Genomic DNA, 24,938 nt, shown 5'->3' with positions numbered 1-24,938 from the left:
CAATGAACTTCCATTTCTACAAAAGCAATTTTAAACGTGTGAAATGAATTCCTGCTTGCGGAATTCCTGTCTCATAATTTACAAAACTTAATTATTCACAGCAGCAATAGTCACATATACGCTCCTATAAATTAAAAGAATATAAATATAAAAAAACTACAAAGAACACATACAAGAGAAGTATTGAGATAAAACTCATCAAAAGAGAACTCCCGTAGACGTCACTGGAGTACAGCCAATCAGAGGGCGTTTTATTTGCAGTGCTGTGGGAGTGGGAGGAACATTTAGCGCTGCAGTTTTAAATAGCGACGCAGCCTTGAACAGAGAAAAAAATCATGTTGCAGACGAATCTTTGTGGCAATGCCTGACCTGAGGACACACAGGTAACACATTTAAACGCCCCATATTCGGACGGGAAAGTCGCAGAAGCCGCAGCAAAGCCTGACGATAAATGTAAGTAACATCACCAATCCAGGCATTTAGCGGAATATTTATTATACATGTATGTAATTGTATGTGGAGGGTGACGGCTGTTTTGCACATTTTGGAATGGGGTTGTTTGAATGGTGAGCATCGATGAAGACTGCAGAGCCTCACCCATGTGGAACATGTTTACATGTCTCCCTCAAGGCCGCCACACGACTTGTTCTGTCTTTTTATGGTTCTGGGGTGATTTATCTCATCGTTTTTTCAGAGAGCAGATATCTTTCATTTTTGTCAACGTTGACGCGCATCAAACGGATATCAATTTCATGTAGTTTATTGGCATTCTGGCATCTAATGCTTCGTGCTTGTTGTTTTACGTTGAAATGATCATCTATTGTACATCCTGGTAATTAATTCATAGGGAGAGTGTTCTAAATAAGAACGCTCCTCCTCTGGGTTCTCTCCTGATAGCGCAAGCAAACAATGTGTGCAGAAAGACTCCACTCGTTGTCCCGTGATCATCTATTACGTAATATACACGCACTATGATTGGCTGTTATGGGGACATTTGATGAGCGTGTGCGTGCGTGCGTGTGTGTGTGCGTGCGTGTGTGTGTGTGTGCGTGTGTGTGTGTGTGTGTGTGTGTGTGTGCGTGCGCGCGCGCGCGGTCTGCGCACATGTTCAGTGTTGACAATGACATCAGAGATCAGGAGTGCGGTGTGCCAGAGTCAATGTGCATGTGTATAAACATAGCAGTCCAGTCAAATATCGCCCATGCCACCATCTTGCTTGTTTAGACTTGGTGACAAACGTAAAAGCTTTGAAAACAATACAATTGTGTAACACGTTCATTACGGTGGTTACAAGTCGTAGGTGCTTCATACAGTAGTTTCTAAAATGTTGGTTAACACGGTGAGCTTCATGCAGTCAAGCTATTTCCCACTAAGATGCAGTGTAGTTCAAAACAACTGAATACGATGACCACACTCTCTGTCGCTGTCTGGAGATTTAGCATTTGTAAGCACGGTGGTTGACTGGTTAGCACGTCTGCCTCAGAGGGCAGAGGTCACGGGTTTGATTCCGGGCTGTGGTCTTTCTGTGTCGAGTTTGCATGTTTTCTCTGGTTTCTCCGGTTTCCTCCCACATTCCAAAAACATGCGTAGTAGGTTAATTGATCACTCTAAATTGTCACAAAAAGTAATTGCGACTGTGAATTGTTTGTCGTTGTGTGCTCTGCGATTGGCTGGTAACCTGTTCTGGGTGTACCCCACGTACTGCCTGAAGACAGTTGGGATAGGCTCCAGCACGCCCATGATCCTCGTGAAGATAAACGGCTCAGATAATGGATGGATGGATGTTTAACTGTTGTGTGGTGCACTGAATAGCCTCTGCCAGAATGTCTCTGTTCATGCAGTTTAGGCTCCCTCCCCAAAAAGTCCTTCATAAAAAGTTATAATTCAGTTGAGACAATAAGAAAAAATATCAGTGAGGAAAAAAAATACTTGAATTCAATTATTGCACATAAATGTTAAGTAATAATGTAAATTAAAAAAACTCAGATAATGTCTCTTTGGGTAAAGAGATTGTGAGCCTAGCGCTATTTCCATTCCGTCATTGGTGACCTGTCACAAATGTTCTTCTGGATGAATGGTCACAAAGACACGCTCCAACACCTTAGAGAAAGACTTCCCAGAAAAGTGGCCTCCACTGACTGCACATTTCATTGGGATGAAAGCAAGCCTATATAACAGGCAGCTCATGTGGGTCTTGTTTCTAATGTCACATGAGGAACGAAAGATCTTAAATAAGCAGTAATCATTTGATTTGTTGTTAGGTGGCCAAAAGGTGAAGCCATTGGACATGGCTGTCTGTGTGTGTACTGTACTACTTTGTCCTGTATTAGCCCCTCAACCACATACATTTTACTTCTCCTTCTTCTGTATGTCAAGTATTGTGAGCCCTGATAGTTAATACAGCGCACGCATGCTTTCTTGCTCATTCCCTTCTTTTACTCATGCTTGTTGACTTTATTCCCATATGTCTTTTTCCACTCTCGCTGTCGGTTTTGACATTCTGGGTCGAATGTCAGAACAGTCTGATTTGTTTTATATTTTTTTCGCAATATAATTAAAAATGTTTGGGGGGGGTTTTTGTCGTTGTTTTTTTTAGGGAGTAGTTTTTATTTCATAGTGGACTAAATCCATTATGTCAGTTTCGACTATCCATCCATCCATTTTCTAATCTGCTTATTCTCACAAGGGTCGCGGGTGTGCCTGATCCAATCCCAGCTGTATTTGGTCTACGCCCTGAACTGGTTGCCAGCCAATCGCAGGAAACACATAGACAAGCCACCATAGTCACAATCGCACCGAGGGACAATTTAGAGTGTTCCATTAATCTGCCGTGCATGTTTTTGGACTGTGGGAGGAAACCGGAGTACCCAGAGAAAACCCACACGAACACGGGGAAAACATGCAAACTCCACACAGGCCGGAGCCAGAATCGAACCTTCCACCTCTGCACTGTGAGGCGGACGCGCAAACCAGTCAACCATGTGCCGCCATTGTTTGTACTAATAAAGACAAAAACTCAACCGCCATTAACTCATTCAGTACCAGCCAATTCTGGACCAAGTCTGAAAAGACGTTTAAAAACGTCTTTGGGAGTGAATGAGTTAAGAAGAGACACAATCTTTTGTTTTTTGTTTTAAATGAAATGGACAAAAGTTTGCCATTGTTTAGTATCAGTGAAACATTACTGTGTTCAACTCTTAGCAGTGACTCAATGTCTCTGTTTCCAGTTCCAGACCATGAACTATGTGGGTCAGCTGGCGGGCCAGGTGTTTGTGCAGGTCAAGGAGCTGTACAGAGGCCTCAACCCCGCAACACTGTCCGGCTGTATCGATGTGATCGTGGTGCGGCAGCCCAATGGCTCCCTTCACTGCTCGCCCTTCCACGTGCGCTTCGGCAAGATGGGCGTCCTGCGCTCACGGGAGAAAGTGGTGAGACGATGAGAGCGATTCATAGACTGTATGTCCCTGATATTTCGGATACAGTATGTGATTTCTCAGAGAGCTACAGTTCTCAAGTACTTTGCTTCATATTCAGCATTCAGTACAGTTAAATAAAGTCCATCAACAGTCACAATAGAATTAGGATGAGCGTACAATATATATTTTTTCCGTGCAGGTGGACATCGAGATCAACGGAGAGCCTGTAAGTTTGCACATGAAGTTGGGAGAAAATGGAGAAGCCTTTTTTGTCAAAGAAGCTGAGAACACACTGGTGAGCGTCGATCCCCTGACTGCAAAAAACACAACTACTTCATGAATACTGTTGTGCAGAATAATAATAATAACGTAAATAATGTAAAACAAAAAGCTCTGACTCAGAGTCAGATTTGCTTATCTGAGTTTTAGATATTTGGTTGCAAAGTGTGGAAAATAGCCAATGTGTGTCTGAAAATGGATAGATTTGATTTTGGAAATACAAAAATATTTTCATTACTTACTGACTCAAACATTAGAATCTCCGTTCCACCCAGAAATCAAGGTGGAGGCTTTTCAAGGTGATCCCTTCTTCCCCGAACAGGAAGTTGTTCCAGCCTACCTGGCAACGTCTCCCATCATGTCGACAGGCGAGGAGCTGATGAACTCCCAGTTGAGCAGGAGCAGCGCACGTCACCGCGGTAAATAACGAGCTCACTTTTGGGAGAATAGCCCCTTCGGTTTTTGTTGAGACCGCTCCGTTCTGTCACCAAACAGACAACGCGATGTGCGGCTCGCTTCCTGTCCAGAGCATCGGGCCGCAACAGGGCGAAGGAGGCATGAATAAAAAGAGGAGGAAGAGAAGGAGGAAGGCTCGGCCAGATGGTGGAGGAGCGAAGCGGGACGAAAGCGGAGAGGAGTTTTCAGATGATGATAACATGTTCACCATTGACCTGAGCTCTGATGAGGAGCGAGGAGATGGTGGAAGGTGTGTGTGTGTGTGTGTGTGTGTGTGTGTGTGTGGATGATGGATTATTCCATCCTCTATTAGCTCTTCTTTATCTATCCCCACACACATCCAAAGAGGAGATTTAATGTGCGTATTTGTGTGTGATAATTCAAAGCGGCTTCCGTTGTTGGAGGCGCTCCAGGAATTTGTCCCGTTCCCATGGCGCTCTCTGTTTCCTTGACATAATGGACCACAGCGATGTCCCTGCTGCTGCCTTTCCAGGCTTTTTTAGGAGGTCTTACCAGACTGATGGCCTGAGAACATTCCTGAGACAGTTTCAGTTGACTGTCCTTGGTGGAAGATAAAAACGTTTGAGTCAAAAAGTGAAGAGCAGAGGCATTTTTGGCATATTTGAATTTTCTACATGAATAATGATAGTAATTGAGAGTTGATGCAAATTGTGTTCTGTTTTAGACTGTGGTGTGTTTGTGTTTTTGTGAGCAGAACTCTACACAGTGATCAAGGCTCGGCAGCCAACACGCACCCCAGTACGGACTGGACGCGTCCACAGAGGTACTCTACCATGTGGCCACACAGCATGCATACATGTACATATACTGTAGATCCATCTTTTAGCCATTCATACTGTTCTCAGTTGTCCTCTGTTGAATTTATTCCGTCCATATCATCAAGGAAGTCACCACCAAGCAACATGTTCACTTCCATAGGGGCATCCATCCATCCATCCATTCTCCGAACCGCCTGATCCTCACTAGGGTCGCGGGGGGTGCTGGAGCCTATCCCAGCTGTCCTCGGGCAGTAGGCGGGGGACACCCTGAATCGGTTGCCAGCCAATCGCAGGGCACACAGAGACGAACAACCATCCACGCTCACATTCACACCTAGGGACAATTTAGAGCGTTCAATCAGCCTGCCACGCATGTTTTTGGAATGTGGGAGGAAACCGGAGTACCCGGAGAAAACCCACGCAGGCCCGGGGAGAACATGCAAACTCCACACAGGGAGGCCGGAGCTGGAATTGAACCCGGTACCTCTGCACTGTGAAGTCGACGTGCTAACCACTGGACTACCGGGCCGCCTCCATAGGGGCAGTAATTATGAAATTATCCACTGGACGGGTTCCGTGTAAAATCAAAAGCTGTATTGATTTTGAAGCATATCCGGCCCAAGATAGCTAGAATTAAAATGAAAAGTATCATTCTTGTACATTCTTTGCCGGTGGCAACTTTAAGTTGATGTTTTGCTAGTCTTTTAGGGGCTTTTGTTTGATGTTTTTTTTAAGCAAGAATTTCTATTTGTTGGAATTGAGAATCACCAAAATACTTTTGAGTTACACAGTTGAGGACATGAATAAAATCATTAAATGATTCTTGAATAGCATACACCAAAAATATTTGACATCGCTAAAGTCAAACAGCAGTTCAATAGTCACAGTTGTGAAACCATTTTTTTTTCTAAGTTGTACGCCATGTCAGGACAGCAGGTGATAATAGTTTTGAATGAAAACCAAAAAAATACGAGAGTTATACACCAAATAGCAGCCAACTGCTAGCTGCCTCTTAACCACTTCTCACCCATTTTAAAATCAAGTAACAAGCAAATCTTTCTCGGAATCTTGGTTAGGTTTCTGAGCAAGAGCCGTATTGAGTTTGAAAGATCGCCAAAACAAGATTGCAGAGGTAGCTGAGGTCAAACACTGAATCATTAATAGGTCCATTTGCGTTACATTCCACCTGCCGGTCAGTGTTTGCATGGTGGCGACGACACAGTGTCTTGTCCAGTGAGAAGCTAATATCATGATTCTGTCTGTTGATTTTCTCTTCTGCTCTTCTTTGCTCATCTTTGTGTTTATCTTTTCATAGTCATGTGATTAAGGAGACTCTGTCCATCCCTCCGCCCTGCGGTCTGTCCATCTCTTGTCCGCAGCAGACCCCTCAGTTTTCCTCCCAATTTAGGTATCACTTTCACTTCCTCAGAGGACACTATGCACTGACTGACTCTGCATATGAAATTATCAAAATATTTCTGTAATACAGTCATGACTGTTAAATACATTTCCACACTGTCTTTTTAAAGTATGCATTTAATTTATTTTACATTTTTTTTAGCAACATAGATGACTCTCGGTCTCCCACGCCCAAGAGCGACTCTGAGCTTGCCAGTCGAGCTAAAGACAACCCTGAGATGCTGTGGACCTGGGGGGAGCTGCCACAAGCCGCTCAGGTATTGACGCAAAACACGGACACGCACGCCTGGTCTTCAGATACCTGTAAAAATGAGATACATATCTAATATGAATGTTGGGAGGGACTAAAGAATGAATTGAATTGTATGAAAGTTTTATGGCCAAAGGGCACACTGTTGAGGAATTTAGCCTTACTATGAGTAGTATTGGTACCCAACACCCAACCACTATTATATAGCGTCCACTCTTTATCTTGAAGACTGTCTTCAAGATTTCAGGACATGCGTGTATATTTCTAGGTCGGTTCTCTTGTCCACGTGTGTACCCATGAAAATTTCTCTGAACCGATGTTCTCACCTTCTAGCCATCCTTCCTGACTTCCCATCAGAAGCAGGATTGTGCCACATCAGTCTCCATTCCTGTGTCCTCCAGCACTCACTTCAGAAGCATCAGTGATGGCGGACCCCACTCCCGACCTCACTATACCTCCCAGCAAGGCGAGATGCATGGTGACAGTAGAGCCAAGCACCCTGACTGTGGGAATGAGGAAAGGATAGCTGAAGAGCATGGTAAGATGGGGGAAAAGTATCCTCACGTTCGTCTACTCATAACCCAGTTGGCGCTGCTCCTCACCCTTTGTCCATATTCTTTCTCACAGAAAGCGCGGTGGACAGTGTGGGTGCGTCATGTGCAGAGCTGGAGAGTTTAACGGCATGTTCGGTGGCTCCGAGCTTCCTCCCTCATCTGGAGGAAGGCGGGAACAGAGGAAGCCCAATCAGAAGAACGGATTCACCTTCCAAGAGGAAAGGTATCGGCACGCTTGGTGAAAATAATCCAAAATAAGAATTTACGATGTCTCATTATTATTATTTGACTGACTGTGTCACATTAGAGAAAAGAAGCCAGCACCTTGGTGCTGATGGGGTATACTTGGATGATCTTACCGAGCTGGAGCCGGAAGTAGCTGCTTTGTATTTCCCTAAAAGGTACAAACAGCACAATATACACACACACACTGGACAGTGGATTAAGTACACTTGCCAGAATGTAATAAAATGAAAAACATTACGGTATACACCGCTCTTGTATTGGCTCTCATTAGATTGTACAGGCGTAGGAAACTAACTGACCTAAGTGACCCTCTACTACTTCCATAGCGATGGAGGCGGCAGCTCGATGAAGGTGGACTCAGAGGCGATGATGACTGGTGTCCGCAGTGCAAATCAGTCCCCGCAGTCAGTAGGCAGCTGCGGGATGGACAGTGGTGTGGACAGTCTGCTGGACCACTTGGGGGACCTTCCTCACATAGCCATCTCGCTCTGCGGCGGACTGTCTGACAACAAAGAGATCACACGAGGTATGAACAAGACTTGGGTGATGCGGAAACATTTGCGGCACGCTGCTTAGTGTTATCCACTGTCGCCTACATTCGGGATGAACATTTGACTGTATTGATTGACGATAAGGAAAAAAAATCAATGAGTTGATTATTTTATTGGTGTGGATTGTGAACTCCTGTTTCCCTGCACTGATGAGAATAATGGTACCTGAAGGAGTTCTGATAACCCCGCCCCCAACCCCAAAAGGTTTATATCATGGCGATTTAATGCTAAATGAAGTTCCTGTCTTTACTTCAACATAGCTCCTTGGCACCAAGAGACCACAAGATGGCGTCCAAAACACAATTTCTCTATTAAGCCTTTCAAAATTAACCTCCTCCGTTTGTTACATCAACATAACACCAAAGCACTACTTCTCTAAAAGGCAGGGCAATGTCCTGTCTAAAAGAAGCTCCTCTCCGCATTTCTACATAGTTCCTAGGCACCAAGATGACACCAAAGCACTACTTTTCTGTCAGATAGGGCTGTAGCCTGTCTTAATGAAGCTCTTTCCCTCATGTCAGCATAGTTCCTTGGCACCAAGATGCTACAAGGCAAATGAAGCTCCTCCCTTCACTTCAATATGGTTTCTTGGAACTGGAAATGGCACAAGATTGGCAATAATGCATCATGTTTATATTAGACAGCGCGTGTGTGGGGTATGTAAATCCTCCCTTCACTCCAACATAGTTCCTTGACAACAAGGTGGCACAAAAGCAATACGTTTTTATTCGAGAAGGTTTTGGTCTGAGCACAAAAACAGGAAATAGGTGAGATTTTAGCAAATAATTAAGGATGAATTTGCAAGCGGTGAAATCTGAACATGCGGGGGAAGAGTGCAGTTCATCTTCCCATTACTGACATCGTGTTGTACTTCTTTAGACGTCAAACTAGTTGAGACTTGAATGGTTGCAATCAAGTAGTGTACTCTGTTTTGCCTCAGTTGTTAAGATTAATTCACAATCACTTCCGCACTATCAGCAGAATTTTAAATATCATTCAGAACTACAATCACTCATTTAGTATGTCAAACACATTTTAGCGAATATAAATATGAGACAATCTTGTCAATTTGTGTGCGTGTGTGCGCGCGTGTGTGTGCATGTGTGTTTTGTCCTTCTTAGAGCAATTCCAGGAGAGGGCAGTTTCCTACCAACAGTTTTCGGAAAACCCTTCCCTTATCGATGATCCCAACCTGGTGGTGAAGATTGGTAACAAGTATGTACAGCATACGACACACGTGTTCTTGAATGTACGTGTACCGTATGTCGGACACTTTGACAACCACAAAACCCAATATAAGAGCTGCCTTCTCACACTTTTTAAATATAAAACTCGCTCTTTGACTGGATCTCATTAAGATTGCTGTGCACTGCAGGTGTACCTGATGTGGCCAGTGAGTAATCGACTGCATGTTTTGTACAGGTACTACAACTGGAGTACAGCGGCTCCGGTCATGTTGGCCATGCAGGTCTACCAGAAGCCATTGCCACAGGTAAGACCACCGCAGTGATCTGTTTTTCATGCCTACACTAATGTGGCTTCGTCATGCCGAATCAAGTTGCTGCATTAAGCCTTTTAAAGACAGAAACGACATGGTTATAAAGTCAGGGGTATTTGTCGCGAAAAGATTGGGTCATTTCTGTCCCACTAATGATTGTTGGGTGCTGTTGGAGAGCTTTCCAAACCTTTCCATGCACTTCTCTGCGCTACTGTAGGCACGAGTTTATAGCAGTAATTTTCACTTTGGTGTACAATTTTTCGAAAGCAAACTTCATGTTAAACTGGATAACTTGTGTTGAAGTTGGTTTTGTCAATATTTACATGAGCCACATTGGGAACTGTACAAAACACCAGAGTGAAATGTCGCTTTATGTGAGCATCCTAACACTTTATTAATATCATGTCTCTGTCCCCCCCTTTTGAACTATTCTCCCTTTTATTTACTTACGTCATGTCTTTCACCATCCATCCCAAGTTTTGGTGTTTGAGTTATTTTTTTTCTGCTTTCGGCCTCTTCTCGTACTGCCTTCCTGGTCTGTTTGGCCCCAGACCTGCTGAGCCTGTATGATGTTTTGTTTTGTTTGTCTCGCATGTTGATCAGTGCATGTCTGTTTTGTTTCTGCTGATGTCGCATGCTTGCTTTGCATGCATTTGCTAATGACAGGACATTGTGGTTTGCTTTGCTGGTTTTTGTGGGCTATCTTGTGAGTCCATCATGTTCTCTGCTCATCAGTTTTGAGTTTTTGCGTGGTATGTGCATGGTTTTGTCCAGGCCTCCGTGGAGAACATCATGAAGGACAAGATGCCCAAGAAGGGAGGGCGTTGGTGGTTCTCCTGGAGGAGCAGAAACAGTGACTCCAAATCGGTAAGTGTCCATGATCAACAACACGTAGCCACCCGATGACGTATTTCTCTTTCAGGAGTCAGCGACAGAGGCTGCAGAAGACCGAGATGAGAGTTCCATCATCACGGCAGCAGCTGTTAGGTTAAATCCATGTGTTTCTCTTTTATCCTGTTTCACAGCTTTCAACTTGGGGTCCTCAAACGCTTTCATTTGTTGTTTCTGACAGAATGAAAGATGAGTCGTCTTCCAGTGACGATGACCGCAGACCCACTTTGGTGTCTGGAACCTGCCAGTCTGACGCCCACCTCGCTCCTGGTAACGTTTGTTACAAGAAGACTCTTCGGCTCACTTCAGATCAGCTGGTAAGTCTTCTTAGATGTATTTTCAACATGAGGCGATTAGTGAAGCATGATGACCTAGTGGTTATAGAATGCAGGGATTGATGAATAGGATTCAAAATACCGGTAAATAGCTAATAATTCTTGCTTTTTGAAGGAAATGGGCTGGCAGTGAAAGTTCAAGAAAATTTGATAATAGGCAGCACAGTTAATTGAAGACTATGTCGGTGTGAATGTGAGTGTGAATGCCGGTATATCTACCGGTATATGTGCCCTGTGATTGGCTGGCGACCGGTCCAGAGCGTACTGATCCCCTGACCTCTTGTTAGGCATCTGTGATAGATCTCAGCCCCACGTGTGACGCTAATGACAACAGAAAAACTGGATCAGTGAATTGTGTTATTTTTGCAATATCAATTCTCTCAAGAAACGTTATGTCAATGTCAAGAAGAAAAAAAAAAGTTATATGTTGCTGCTTGTTAGGTGAACTTGCAGCTGAAGGAGGGTCCAAACGAAGTGGTTTTCAGCGTGACCACACAGTATCAGGGCACGTGTCGTTGCCATGGCACCATTTACCTTTGGAACTGGGATGACAAGCTGGTCATCTCCGACATCGACGGGACCATCACCAGGTCAGACCAACGACTTCAGTTGCAGCTCTTCGCCCACTAGATGTCAGCCTTTGCACAGAGTTGAAAGATGTCTCGCGATGATAGGTCAGACACACTGGGCCACATCCTCCCCACGCTGGGAAAAGACTGGACCCACCAGGGCATCGCGAGACTCTATCACAAAGTCAGCCAGTGAGTGTGACCTTGTAGCCATTATTCATATGTATGTCATATTCATAACACAAGTATGTTTCAGAAATGGATATAAATTCATGTACTGCTCGGCGAGGGCCATCGGTATGGCGGACATGACCCGAGGTTACCTGCACTGGGTCAACGAGAGGGGAACTATGCTGCCGATGGGCCCGGTGATGCTCAGCCCCAGCAGCCTGTTTTCTGCGTTGCACAGGTCGGTGCCGCTCCTTTTGCATACACACGAATTGGTCACACTATTAGGTACCCCTGCAAAATGTAATGACATCCAGTACAAGAGCTGGATGAAAAATTAAGTTGTGATGGGTTCGCTACCATTGAAAGGACAGCTAGCAGCAGTGATGCGGGGCGGGGTTCGAGGTTGGTGAGGTACCGAGTCATATTTACAAATTTACGGTGTAAGACACTGAGTGGTCTATTTGGCATTAAAATAGCAGCCTGGCATTAATTAATCTCCAGACAGCAAATCGATGTTCGGCTTTCAAATTCCGATCCTGGGCAGTCGGCCCCCGTCAGGGACTTGCCCCCCCTCCCGGGTCCCACACCCGGCACGAATCCCGTTGGTGTCTTGCAAGGTTCCCCGCCAACATCTCCTTCCCACACCTCCCGCAAGCCACCCTTCTCCCTCCGCGACCCCCCTCCCCATTCGCCCTTCGTCCCCCCCCCAGCCCCCCCTCCACGCGCCACGCCCGCTCCCTCCCTTCTCCCTCCTCCCTTCTCCACCTCATTCTCTCTGTCCACTCTTTCACACCCTCTCACGTGTCTGGCTTTCAAATTTTAGAATGCACTGACTGCAACTTCCCCTTCGTTTTCTTCACAACCGCACAAGCAAGTTGGTTTCGTCACCTGGATCAACTCTGGTCATGTGTCGTAAGATGATTGTTGGGGAGGAGAGTCAGAGGGGAATCGACTTGAACTACTGAAAGAAAATATGTTTTCCACTGTAATTTAATTTATTGATATGCACCTCTAAATACCGTATCATAAACATTTGGAGGTTAGGACAGTGACATAAAAACTGTAAGGAGGCTACAAATACTGCACAGGTAAAAAAGGTAATGTTTTTTGTTGTTGTTGTTGTTGTTTTTTGTTTTTTCAGGGAAGTGATTGAGAAAAAACCTGAGAAGTTCAAGATCGAGTGTCTCACTGACATTAAGCACCTTTTCTACCCCAATACTGAACCCTTCTACGCTGCTTTCGGCAACAGAGCTACAGTGAGATCACGCACGCACTCGCACACACGCTGACACAATCGAATGCGTTTTTTAAGCTCTTCCATGTGTTTGCGTATGCGCATGATCCCAGGATGTGTATTCCTACAAGGAGGTGGGCGTTCCTCTCAACAGGATCTTCACTGTCAATCCAAAGGGGGAAGTAATACAGGAACATGCCAAAACCAACATCTCCTCGTAAGCTATAATGGCTCAACGATCTTCTCATTGCCACACACTTCCTTCCGCTTTATATGTCTGTGTTGTCAACATCTGTCCAGTTACGGGCGCCTGTGCGAGATGGTCGACCACGTCTTTCCCGTCCTCCTCCAAAAACAAGGGACCGACTTTGCCTGTTCTGAAACTTTGAATGAGTGTGATTATTGGAGCAAGCAACAACCTGATGAATGCAACCAGGACAAGGAAGAAGAAGGCTCACAGATTCCGGAGAGCAGCTGAGCACACTGAAATATATCATTCACGAGTGAGGATGAGACTGAAACCAAACTGATGTAGAATGTGATTTAACACTGTGCCGTTATTCAACAACCATCCAATAAGCTCACTGTTAGGCATCTGTAAAAATAGGAAGCTGTCAAGTCGAAGAAAACCTCATAACTTCAGGATACCTCAAAAGTAGCACAACACGAACAAATAATGGAGACTGACAGCATGTTGTACAAAGACACGTTTACTGACTCACCAACACAAAAAGCACAGCTAAATTAACTACTCCGCCGACATACCTTACATGTCAATTGAATGAGTAGTTTAGCCCATATACAGATCATTAATATTTGCATCGTAGTCTTAATATTTTAACAACAGTACCTTGTTTTAAAGTCCCTGTAAAGTGACAATAAATGTCTCCTAAATTCGACACATCACAGAGAACAGTGTTGTTAATAACTCTGCCAAATTTGAATGAATTATTAAAAACGGCAAGTATATAAAATGAGGCTTTAAAGTCGCGTAAAATCAAGCATTTCTCACAGCTCTCAAACACTGTGGGCATGTCCGATGAATGCATTGAAAACAGGTCCCATTCAACTGTTAGATGTCAATCTAGAACTCCGATCACAGCCTGGAAAAATGGATGCTTATTCATCAAGCATTTTTCTCATGCATGCACATAAATTTATGTTTGAGAATATACATTGAAGCCTGTGGTGGCTGGAACACATGCTACTGGGTAGTCGCACCAACGAGGCACTCTAATGCGGTCACGCCAGCACAAAGCCTCAGTCCACATGTTGGCTGTCAAATCTGACCCCCCCCCCCCCCGCCCTCGCCTCGCTTACCCCTTAGCTCCATAAAGTGCGCACACTCACGGCTGACAAGGAGGCACGCTACAGCGACTACGACAGCGGGCTATCCGAAGGAAAGATGCATTTTCAGGGTGTCGGTATAACCAGATAGACAACTGCACATTGCAATTGCACCAAATAACCATTGATGCAAACAAAGGCACTCAAATTTTTAAATAGTGAGGGCGTTTCCGGTGATTATCTTCAAATGTGCAAAAATTGAAATCTTTGAATTCACTTTACAGGGTCTTTAACTACACGATAGGACAAAACACAAGATACATCTCTCAATATAACCATAGGAATAAACATACTATTAGAAGAATATATCTCTGATCATGTCCATGAAAACAGAGAGCATTATTAGTGTCTCATGAGAGCGTACCTGATGACGTGTCACACCTCAAACTAAAAGACCGAGGTCACCTCTGACATGTCCCCTCGGTTCACTGATGCAGTCCGATAAACACGTTTGGTCACGTGACCACACTACTGTGAAATTCTGATAGGTACATACACGCAGGACAATGCAATTGGTGACATGGAGTAATGTGCACTTGTGTACACGATATGTTCCTGTCATTATTACTATCAATGCAACTTCTTATGGCAGGACTCATTCACTGCTATCTGAATTTTATTTTATTTTTAATTATTTGTTGCATTGCATATATTGAGATGCATGCATGTTCACTCACACCTCACTGGGAAAGCCACTGTTTATAGGAAAAAAATGTTCTATACAAATGATATTGCTAATGGTTGGTGCTCACAAAAGCAATAGAATTTGAGTAAAATTCTTTGGGAGGCCGTTGTTTTAAGTCATAATTTATATGCAACAAATTCCCACTCAGAATGCAAATGGAATGTTTCTGAATCATTTATGGTCATGTGTTTTTAGTAATTTCCCGCAATTATGTTCACAAAATTGACTTTTTACAACTACTGATCAAAAGCTGTACTCGTGTATTGTGCGTGCGTGTGCGCGAGTGTGTGTGCGTGTGTGTGTGTATGTGCCATTCTTATTGTAGCATTGCTAAGCATCACCGTATTATAAGGCCGTAGCAGCATCACTCACTGGTCTTCTCATTTCTCTTAATAAGTGCATTGTTTTTCCTCATCACTAGTATTATTTTGTGCGTTTGTGTGTGTGCGTGTGTGCGTGTGTGTGTGTGTGTGTGGTTATTATGAAGTAATATTTAGAACACATCCAATGCAATCCACTTCTCAAGATTTTTAGTGAGCATTTTTATGATCGTTGAATTCTTTCTGTGAAAGATCTAATAAAATTGTTGACAAGTTCATATTTGTGTACCTGTTTTCTGTTGACTACAGAGAATACGGACGTGGCGTATGTTTTGCATTGGGGGCAGCCTCTAGCAGGTGAAGAGGAGAAGAATATACAATCAATATGCAGAGTGTGAAAAATTATTTCAATATGCTATAATTAGAGCATTTCAGTAAAGCTGTGTGAGAGGATTTCAGTTATGTGAGAGGTCATCCTGAATTATGCCCATGATGATCCCTCATCTAAATTACCTTTGCTTTACAGAAAAAGAGTGTTTTAATTTTTTTCCGTCTTAATATTAACAGTTATTAACTTAATTGAAATGTGTATGACAGTTAAGAAGGCTTAAAAAATGAAGTGAATATCTGCACACTGTAAAAACATTGTCATTCATAACACAATTTAGTTTAATTTTTGCATTGTAAATTGCTTATGTCAAAACATATTCATTTTGTGTGACTGTAAAAATGTTATTTGAAACATTACCCGGGCGTTATACAGTAATGGCAAAAGGTTCATGAACCCATGAACCTTTTGCCATTACTGTTTCTCTTTCCGCGATTTACTGTGGCAACTAGTTCACACGACTCTCAGTATACACTTAGATGAGAAACCTTTAGCCAGAGTACTTGAGTAATTTTTACTATTAAATACTGCCCAAAATCGAATAATCTCCCAAGACAAATATACAGTATACATTTCAACTGAAATAATCAAGAAATGACCAAAAGCAAAAACTACTTCGGCAGTTCCAGGCACCACACGCCCTGCTGCAATATGATAGACTGCTGCATCCGGGCAGTACGCGCCCTTGGCTCAGCAGATGAAATCAGATGAAAGTATTACGTACGTCTCACGTTTGTACAAACTAAAAACAATCAGGTTGGTTCATGTCAGTGTACAGGTAATTCATAACACCGCCACAATGCAGAAAAAAACCCTCACATTGTTCTGCTTGGATCCATCAGCCAATCATATTGCAGCGGGGCGTGTCCCGCCTTCAGCTCAGTGTGACGTGATCCACGATGAAGCGTTGAGAAATAATATTTCATAAGTGGATACATAAGTGGCCCCTCGATTTAAACTAGTCTCGAACCTTATTCAAGACAGCCGAGAAAGAAGCTCTTGAATATAGCGGCATGAAACCAACTTGCTGGTCGTGTTCGAAGCTTTGAGATCGACCCTGTGAGTACGAAGGATTGTTTGTCAACGGAGGGCTTGCACGCTACGATGGGCTGGTCATTCTTATGGCCGCTCGCCCCAAATCAGCTCCAGCTATCCTTCAACTAGTAGAAGTACTCCAAAATCGAAAATAAAAATATTTTAGAATATCTAATAAAACTCAGGAAATGCTTAACCTGTGTGACACATATTTGTGATTGGAGCCTCTCCGCTAACTTCGGTGGAGCACCCTTCTTGTTTTGTTATCGACGTGTTGCACTCACGTGAAAAAAAAATCGTCCCCTGTGCTACTGAATCCAAACTAGCTACTACACAACACAAGAAAGAGTCATGCTTTTAAACAGAAAACCGGAATACTTGAGTCCATTTCCCTTCCTTGTTATTTGAGATAACTAACACACACACACACACACACACACACACACACACACACACACACACACACACACACACACACTGCCCCTAAGTGGAGTGAATGAGGAGAATTCTTTTTTCGCAGCTCTGGAAAAAAATATTTTTTTTTACTACGACTTCCACACTTGCTTTTCTACGTATTTTGCTTCGTCTCTTTTTGGGGGTGGTGGGGCGTCTTTTCCACCTGCAGTAAAGGATATTTGGAGATTACAGTATTTTAACACAAATTTAGAAAGTTAAAATGACTGTCTTGTTGTATTCATCTTGACCACTCGTGACAAAGCTGGGAGTTGCGTGTCTTTTCATGAAAAACATGTGTGAATACTTTCGGATTGTTGACATAGTTGTGCAGTTATGCAAGCGATGTATAACTAAGGCCCCACAAATAAAGGTTTTCAGCTGTCCAGAACAAAACCAGACTGAAGACTTCCTGGAAGCACCAAGGGCTGAATGATCATGTTTTGCGCATTCGTCATTTCTTTCACTACTATTATTGTGCATTCACCAACCCCGACACAATGCAATGTACGCTATCACATAAATATATAATATTAATAACACAAAGACAAACACACAAATGTTCCCCCCCCATTTCCTCCTACACTCCTCACAGTCGAGCAGTCCGCAGACTCCAGGTTGACCGCGATCAACTGGTTGGGCACTCCTGATTTAACCTGTGTGACAATTATTGAACGGTTTTCACTCCATTCTTTCCTACTAGCTGACTTGTATGTTCATGTTTGTTTTAGAACATGTCTGTGGAGCTCTTATCTCTGAGCCAAACTCGTGGAAACAATGATGCTTCCCAAAACACCACGGTGGGAGGAGCTAAACCCCTACATCGGTTCATCAATGCTCAACCGCAGCTTATTGGGGTTAGACATCACACAGTTACACCACTTACAGTGATGGCCAGTAATGAACAAACTATTGTGGCTTCTACTAAAGTTTGTGACTGTTTTGGAAGCTCAACATACATACTGCATCTAGTCCAGGGATCCTCAAGTCCGGTCATCAGGAGCCTGTTTTAGATACTACTTACTTCACTCCAGCACACTTAATTCAAATGAGGGATTGTTAACTTGTGAAAAGCGTGCGGATGAGCTGATCATTTGAATCAAGGACCGGACTTGGAGATCCCTGACCTCGCCTGTAAAACTTTTACTGAACTAAAACTCTTCTTTTTTTTTTTTTTCACATTTCACTATAACTACAATTCCAGATTGCCGTGCTTATCATGGGAGTATCGTTCGTCATTACCACCATTGTTATGGCAGAACAAATTCATTATTCCCATGTATTTAAAACCATCCCACCAGGGTACGTGATTGGAGCACTGGTGAGTCCACACAAAGTGGTTGATTGTACTGTTTGCATCGACAACAAGGCAAGTACGTTCATAAGCACAGTTTCTTTCTCTTGCAGTTCATAATATGTGGGATTCTGTTTATTATAACCGAACACAACCCAACCAAACGAACAGTAAGCATCATTTGCAATATTTCAAAGATGCATTTCAAGGTAGTGGAATAATTTTTTTTTCAATGTTTTTCCACATTTAGGTGACTGTATCCTTGGCTCTCAGCGTAGTGGCCATACTGGCGTCAGTGTGGACTGCCATTATTGTCATTCCCGATATGGAACACTTTGATTATTATTATTACACCCCCGATGAGTTTGTTGAAGTCGACAACATGACATCCACGGAGGAGGAAAGAATTTTGCGGGCGGAGACTGATGTAAATACTGTTTATATTATACAGTACAAGGTTTGGCTTTTAGTTGTATCACTGTATATAGTGCAACACACCGGTACTTGTAATACCAAATCTAACTCAATACACTGTAGGAACGGGCACCTGAAATGCCGGATGGGGTAACAGTTATTAATCAGTCCCACAAGGGGCATACACATAGTAGCATGCACTTTCTAACCCAATGTTTGACAAAATGCCATTTTGAATCTGGACAAAATACGTACATACGTGCAAAATACGTGCTACTCATATATTTCATTTTTCATAATACATTTCTCGATGCATGTATAAAAGATCTTCAATCCTAACCCAACACCAAAGGGTTTGAAGCAAACAACAAAATAACCACATGCTGAGAATGTTTTTCCCCTCAGTGCAAAAGGCTCTCTTGCATAAAAGCAACCACTCAAGGACAGCACAAAACTGCTGAACACCAAATCAACCCGCATTCGCATTTTTCCCCCCACATGAAAATCAACGTACTCAAAATTTCAATATTATTGAAGGACTACGTTTGTCCTGTAGATCATCCCAGATTCGCCCCCACAAAAAAAGATATCCACTTTGGAGTATGTGGCGCTATGAGACCTGGTGCTAGCGTAACTCACATGGTTTTACATGCGCCTTATGCAGCTCATTGCTTGCCGTCGCTAGCATGCAATTCAATTTTTGTTCGTGAACCTTTCAACATTTTTGAATGAATACGGTGAAAAATGGGCACATGCATGGCTGCAGGACGTCACACATAAAGCTGCAAAGGTGTGAAGCGCAATAGATTTCCCCGTGACGTCAAGAGAAGCAAAATAAGGGCTGAGAAGGTGTGTTGCCAGGATGGTTGGAAACCGAATGACAACTCATATCTTGGTGACGTAAGTTTATTATGCGTATCTATTTTCAGGTTGTCAAACTGACATTGTCCATGGTCTTCATGTGCTATGTCTTTGTCGGTTTGATTATTTTCATCGTAATGTCATCGCTGGCCACAGCAGCCCTGCGTTCCACTCGCAGCCAGGTATGCCCACAAAACCTTGAAGGGGTAACGTGATTTCATGTTGTCACGCAGTAAGGTTTCTTCTTTTCTCCTCAGGCCATTGTTGTCATGTCCAGAACAGCCGACGCAGCACCGACTGAGTTACAAGACGAACAGTCAAATTAGTGTGTACAAATTTATAGAAATTACGACTTGACCTTGGAATTAAGCTTCAATTTGGCGTGTTGTGGTGTTTTTGCATAACACAATATGATCAAAGTGTCACGTATGGTGGTGGTGGAGGACCCCAATAAGCAGGCAGGAAGGAGGAGCAGGGTGAACTTGACAAATTGTATTGATAAAAACACAAAAAACTAAATCCAAAACAAACAAAGTCCTAAGAACAAAAAGAATCCAAAGTATCAAACAAAAACCATGGCTGAAGCTAAAAAACTAACAGTGATCGAAACATGACTGAAACATGACAGACAAACAATGACAGCAAACAAACAATTGTCGTGCCGGGAGTCCTTTTATACAACTAATGACGTAATGACCAACAGGTGTGCCGCTGCAGGTGGAGCCCTACAGTGCCACCTGATGGTCACAAACAGAACCGTGACAAAAAGTTATCCGAAAATTATCCTTGTATCATTAATAAAAACATATAATGGACACGAAGATCACTTTTGGTATATAAAGTGCAAATGAATACTCTTTTTGACAACGCTGTTACAATCAAAAGTAAAAACTGACTTGTATAAATGAAGAATAGTCATTCATTGGAATGGTCGCCTTAATTAATGATGTATAATCCATCCTGTACCTTGTGCTAAGTGACATATCAGCGTTCCGCATTTTAAACCCTAACCATTACGTCACAGATGTTTAAACGTCTCTTTATGGGTTTTGCAGTACAAATGTAGAGTTGTGAAACGTCAATGTAGTGCCAAATTATACCAACAACATGCCGGGCAGCACTGAGGTTGACTGGAAGGCACGCAGCGCTATTCACAGCAATAAAAAGAGGTTTGTCATTCATAATAAATGCCTGTGAATATTGTTGGATGATCTGTATGTCTTGTTTGCTGTGTCTGTGTTTAAGTAGCAGTTTAGCAGCCATATGTTAGCATAGCGCTTGGGGACTCTAGTTTATCACAGATTGAACATGTTTAAATATTGTCTTTTGTTTTACGTCAGTTTTACATTAAATTTTGACTGGGAATGACAAACAGCCAGAAGTAAGCAACATTTTTCCTCTCATTTTTGAGAGTGGTTACAAAGGAATACATTAAAAAGTGTGTTTTATTGCATTTAAATGTGTTTCAAGCAGGGATGTCAAACTCATTTCACATTGTGGGTCACATATGGCCTCGGTAGATGTCAAGTGGGCCGGACCATTAAAATTATACCATACTCTGCTATAAATAACCAAAATAATATGTCTTTCCTTTGTTTTGGTCTAAAGAAGCACAAGAACATTAGGAAAATGTTGACATTTAATGAACATATCTTTTATAAAACATTTCATGGAGCACCTTAGATTTCCTTAGACAAATGTGCAATTTACTTTTGTCATTCACATATATGCATTGCAACTGATCCCACTGATTGTACAAAGGCACAAAATTTTAACAATTAGTATTGAAAAATATAGTAATGCACTTTAAGATTAAACGAGATTTATAAAGAAAGGATTAAAACCATTTACACATGTGCATATAAAATCTAAATTTAATCCTTGCCTACACCTTACAAACGAAGTAGAGTGCTATTAAATGTGTAAAAGTGTTCACATGTCCTTGTATGTGTTGTCTGCTGTGTTGGGTCTGTCTCAGTGACAGACTGAGACGGCTGTCGTCTTCTTCTCTGATCAAAACAGTGCGTCCCCTAGCGGATACTTCACGAATTGCACCTCATTAAAATATTCATTCCGTGTCTTTTATGCATTTTTTTTTTCACTTTTAACTCATTCAATCCTCTTTGTGTTGCCCATCAAATTGAGGAGACAGAAGACTTACTAAAGTCACTCGGGAGGTCGCTGCAGCGCTGGTGTACGCGCATGTGCTCCGTCACGCGGTACTGGCGGGAAAAGGTCATCGGGCACCTCGGACAGGGGAAGGGCCTCACCCCCAGGTGAGTGCGCATGTGTCTGTTCAAGGTGCCTCGCTGGCTGAAGGAGCGCGTGCACAGCGAACACTGAAACGGGTGGCGGCTGGCCCGCAGCGTGCTGGGCGTGGACGTTGACGCTTGAATGTGATTGTACATGGTGGGAGCTGTGTAGGCCTCTTTACACCTCACATGGTGTTCCCTCACCGCTAAATGTCCATTTGCATTATGGGATGAAGCCCCAGCGTGATCTTTGTTTGTGTGACCGTGATCAATTACAGACACAGTTTCTGGTGCCAATGTCTCGCCCAGAAGAGGAAGACCGGATGTTCGGTTTACAGGTTCGAAACCGCTGGAGACCCCGACCTCTTCTTCATCACCGCACTGCTCTGGTGAACTGGCTGTGGGATGATGAAGGCCTCTTTGGTAAAACATCTCCTCAGGATCAAGCACATTGTTGTCACTTAGGTGTGGATGTGTGACTTCAGTGTTCCCGTTGTTGGCGAGCGGCTCACGTCGAGACTGCTCTGAGTCCTCCTGCTGCTGTGCTCTTGTCTCGGCAAGTCCACGATTGTCTTCCAGGTTCTCCCTGACATGTTCATCCTTTCTTCCACTCTGATTTTCACAGTATCTGTGTGCATAGAAGTCTTTCGCAAGAGGTATTTCCTGTGAGTTATCGATACAATGCTTGCGCCTGCACTGGTGAGTCTCCTCCCAAGAAGCCACTTGGAGGCCCGATGGCAAAGTTGCAGCTCTGCCGCTGTGACGTATGACCGGTACTGCCCCACTGCACAGAGAAGAGGAAGATAAAGAACCGAGGTCCACATTGGCTGTAAATTGGAGCACATGTTTTTGGTCTTCTTGTGCTCGTAGCCACTTCTCTGTGTTTGTACTCGACAAATCAGTGGTGTGTGTTACATTGTGATCCAGCTCCTGAGGAAAAAGACTTTCGCAAGTTCTCAAAGGTTCACTAGAGGCTCTGTTTGCGTCATTCCCTTCCATCGGTGGAGTGTTCATTAGAACTTCCCGCAGTTGCTCCATCTCCAAGAGGTGGGCAGCAGCAAGTAGATCGCAGTACTGTTGCCAACTCCGAGCGGGAGGCGGAACTCCCGTGTAAATAAAGTCCAACACGAGCTCCAGGACCGAGTGGGCCAAACACGGAGCCTGGAGATCCACCAAGGAACCTGTCGTGGAGAGGATACTGGCCAGAACTGGACTGGAGGCAGCCAGAATACATCTGATGGAGATAAAAGTAAACGTGGGAGGTAATGTAAAACAAAAAAATACGTATGTTTTAGGTTTGTGCACTAAGAATAAATGATCTGTTTCATTCACTCAAGTGGAGTCATAAATAAATCTGTTTGAATGATAAGAAACTGGTACAATGCCCTCCACTATTATTCGCACCTCTGATTAAGAGGCTTTTACCTTAAAATAAATTACCTTAGCATATTCTTACACTGACAATTATCGAAATGGTTCACCAGAGTATCACGCTCGAGCATTATATTCCAAAGGATTGAGTTTTAGTAGTCTACGACTTACTTGTGCGCTGGATAGAGATGAGCAGGGTCCTCTCGCTGTCTGAGCACGCAGTCACACAAGTTCGCTTGTTCTCGTTGATGGTTCAGACTCGCCAGCAACGAAGCTGCATGGCGACCCACGTCCTTCATATAGACAGTACGCTGAGTGTCAATAAAAGAATGTATTCTAGCACTTGCATTTAAACCTTAACAGGTGTGTTCTGACTCCCATTTAGCATGAATTTGAATGTGATTGGTTAACTCTGAAAACAGCCACGCGCGACCCATTCTTGTAGCAAAACCAATTACAAATCCATATTTCAATCCACAAATATGGAACAAGAATCGGTATCCGTGACCACGGTCACAAGTGTGTCAAATGAATCTACAAATGGACACATTTAACCACGTACATTACACATACAAATCAATGTAGGCCTTGCAAATTTATGTTACAAATGTGTGACTCAAGTCACGTTACACATTTGTGACTTCAATCACACATTTGTAGATTCATGTTACACATTTGTGACCCTTGTCACGGATACGGATTCTTTTTACATATTTGTGGATTGAAATACGTTGTTGCTTATAGGTCACGTTAATAGTGATAAGAATTCCATATTGATTGGTCTTGGTCTCATTTTAATAAATCATAAAAAAACCCTGGCATTTGGAGATGGATGTGAAGTCTTAATATTTATTTCTACCATCATAGCAATTCTACAACACTGCATAACAAAGTACTGCCATAAACATTGTTAGCAGGGTCATTCAATTATATTACTGTAATATACATTTTACACATTATTTTTAAGTATTTGCCTCATCATAGTTTGTCCAGTTGTACCTAATAAAATGACCTTTCAGTGTTATTCATACACATCACATACTAAATCATAGACTAATGCGTAGTTAATAAGAACCTGGTTGAACAACAAGAAGAGGGAAGTGGAAAGAGGATGCACATAAGGGTATACCCTCATTCAATCTAATCACTTTCATTCCAAAAATCAATGTATCATATTAGGTAGAAACAAGTGAAACTTGCTTCATTGAACCACGGTTAAGACGTTCTCTCTCTTACCTCCATGTCGTGGTGAAGAAAGGAGTTTATCCTGTGTGCGCACAGTGGGCTGAATGGAGCTAGAATCCATGGAGTACGATTTATAGCCGGTGTACTATCTACGCACATGCTCCCCTTCGGAAAGCGATCACAAGCTTTTGGCTCTGCAACATTGGTATGACGTAGAGGAACAGGTGCATATATGGAGAGTGGGCTTCTGACGTGCCCATTTCCATGGCTCCGTATGGAGGGTCCAACAAGCTCGTCCCACTGGGTACCAACCACTGAGCACAGAGTTGTAGCGAATAAAGCTTCACATATTTGGGACAACAACTTGTTTGTGTGTTTTGAGGGGAACGGATAGAGATGTCACTTCCAAACTACCGCTGTTGCCATACAACAATTGTGTAAACAAACATGTGGTTCCATCGTTGTCGTTAGTGTACAAAGGAAATGCCCCCCGTGCCACGCTGATAGTGTTGTCATGTTCAAATCTCCACCTCATCACATCACGTGATCGCCACCCCCCCATTCCCACCCCATCTACCGTTACTAGAACACTACATTTTCCCTGGCATGTGACCGGTGGAAATATGTGATTGACACGCATCGTGAGCCATTTAAAATAGAGGCCGGGACAAATCAGGCTCCCTGA

General features: G+C 43.2%; 3 protein-coding genes across 4 annotated transcripts; 2 read left to right on the top strand and 1 right to left on the bottom strand.

Annotated features, from left to right (window-relative positions):
* Positions 1–286: 286 nt before the first annotated feature.
* lpin1a (lipin 1a) lies at positions 287–15,278 on the top strand. Of its 2 annotated transcripts, XM_086107223.1 has the most exons (24): positions 287–453; positions 3,228–3,428; positions 3,616–3,711; positions 4,018–4,114; positions 4,191–4,401; positions 4,867–4,935; positions 6,246–6,338; positions 6,492–6,606; positions 6,933–7,137; positions 7,227–7,376; positions 7,461–7,554; positions 7,726–7,925; positions 9,072–9,165; positions 9,373–9,442; positions 9,926–10,012; positions 10,223–10,315; positions 10,371–10,435; positions 10,521–10,656; positions 11,116–11,264; positions 11,349–11,435; positions 11,500–11,652; positions 12,556–12,670; positions 12,762–12,865; positions 12,949–15,278. In XM_086107223.1, exons 2-24 carry the CDS (start codon positions 3,237–3,239, stop codon positions 13,124–13,126), a joined length of 2,853 nt encoding a protein of 950 aa, XP_085963349.1. In that variant the 5' UTR covers positions 287–453; positions 3,228–3,236; the 3' UTR covers positions 13,127–15,278. The 2 variants fall into 2 exon arrangements, with proteins under 2 accessions (XP_085963349.1, XP_085963350.1); XM_086107224.1 differs by lacking the exon at positions 9,926–10,012.
* A 976-nt stretch (positions 15,279–16,254) lies between these two features.
* LOC147207743 (uncharacterized) lies at positions 16,255–20,648 on the top strand. The gene is made up of 7 exons (XM_086107222.1): positions 16,255–16,447; positions 17,608–17,733; positions 18,081–18,197; positions 18,284–18,340; positions 18,421–18,597; positions 19,514–19,627; positions 19,703–20,648. Exons 2-7 carry the CDS (start codon positions 17,611–17,613, stop codon positions 19,769–19,771), a joined length of 657 nt encoding a protein of 218 aa, XP_085963348.1. The 5' UTR covers positions 16,255–16,447; positions 17,608–17,610; the 3' UTR covers positions 19,772–20,648.
* Positions 20,649–21,098: 450 nt separating this feature from the next.
* On the bottom strand, positions 21,099–24,492 carry LOC147207742 (uncharacterized). The gene is made up of 3 exons (XM_086107221.1): positions 24,305–24,492; positions 23,240–23,361; positions 21,099–22,931 (listed from the first exon to the last, which is right to left on the bottom strand). The coding sequence occupies exons 1-3, from the start codon at positions 24,410–24,412 to the stop codon at positions 21,581–21,583; spliced, it is 1,581 nt and encodes a 526-aa protein (XP_085963347.1). The 5' UTR covers positions 24,413–24,492; the 3' UTR covers positions 21,099–21,580.
* Between the last annotated feature and the right edge of the window lie 446 nt (positions 24,493–24,938).

The sequence above is a fragment of the Hippocampus guttulatus genome, chromosome 3 (assembly GCF_054856545.1).
Source record: "Hippocampus guttulatus isolate MCC_2025c chromosome 3, RoL_Hgut_1.0, whole genome shotgun sequence".
Taxonomy (NCBI): Eukaryota; Metazoa; Chordata; class Actinopteri; order Syngnathiformes; family Syngnathidae; genus Hippocampus; species Hippocampus guttulatus.
Note: the sequence above shows the minus strand (reverse complement) of the source record. Positions and strands in the feature narration are given on the sequence as shown.

What these genes read in the sequence shown, in the direction of transcription:
- lpin1a (XM_086107223.1), top strand. Translation starts at nt 3,237, where the DNA reads ATGAACTATGTGGGTCAGCTGGCGGGCCAGGTGTTTGTGCAGGTCAAG. An exon ending in TGCGCTCACGGGAGAAAGTG is followed by an intron (nt 3,429 to 3,615) that starts GTGAGACGATGA and finishes TTTTCCGTGCAG; the next exon opens with GTGGACATCGAGATCAACGG. An exon ending in GCCCCAGACCTGCTGAGCCT is followed by an intron (nt 10,013 to 10,222) that starts GTATGATGTTTT and finishes GGTTTTGTCCAG; the next exon opens with GCCTCCGTGGAGAACATCAT.
- LOC147207743 (XM_086107222.1), top strand. Translation starts at nt 17,611, where the DNA reads ATGTCTGTGGAGCTCTTATCTCTGAGCCAAACTCGTGGAAACAATGAT. An exon ending in ACAACCCAACCAAACGAACA is followed by an intron (nt 18,341 to 18,420) that starts GTAAGCATCATT and finishes TTCCACATTTAG; the next exon opens with GTGACTGTATCCTTGGCTCT. An exon ending in TGCGTTCCACTCGCAGCCAG is followed by an intron (nt 19,628 to 19,702) that starts GTATGCCCACAA and finishes TTTTCTCCTCAG; the next exon opens with GCCATTGTTGTCATGTCCAG.
- LOC147207742 (XM_086107221.1), bottom strand. Translation starts at nt 24,412, where the DNA reads ATGTGCGTAGATAGTACACCGGCTATAAATCGTACTCCATGGATTCTA. An exon ending in TTCTTCACCACGACATGGAG is followed by an intron (nt 23,362 to 24,304) that starts GTAAGAGAGAGA and finishes GTCTATATGAAG; the next exon opens with GACGTGGGTCGCCATGCAGC. An exon ending in CATCTCTATCCAGCGCACAA is followed by an intron (nt 22,932 to 23,239) that starts GTAAGTCGTAGA and finishes TATCTCCATCAG; the next exon opens with ATGTATTCTGGCTGCCTCCA.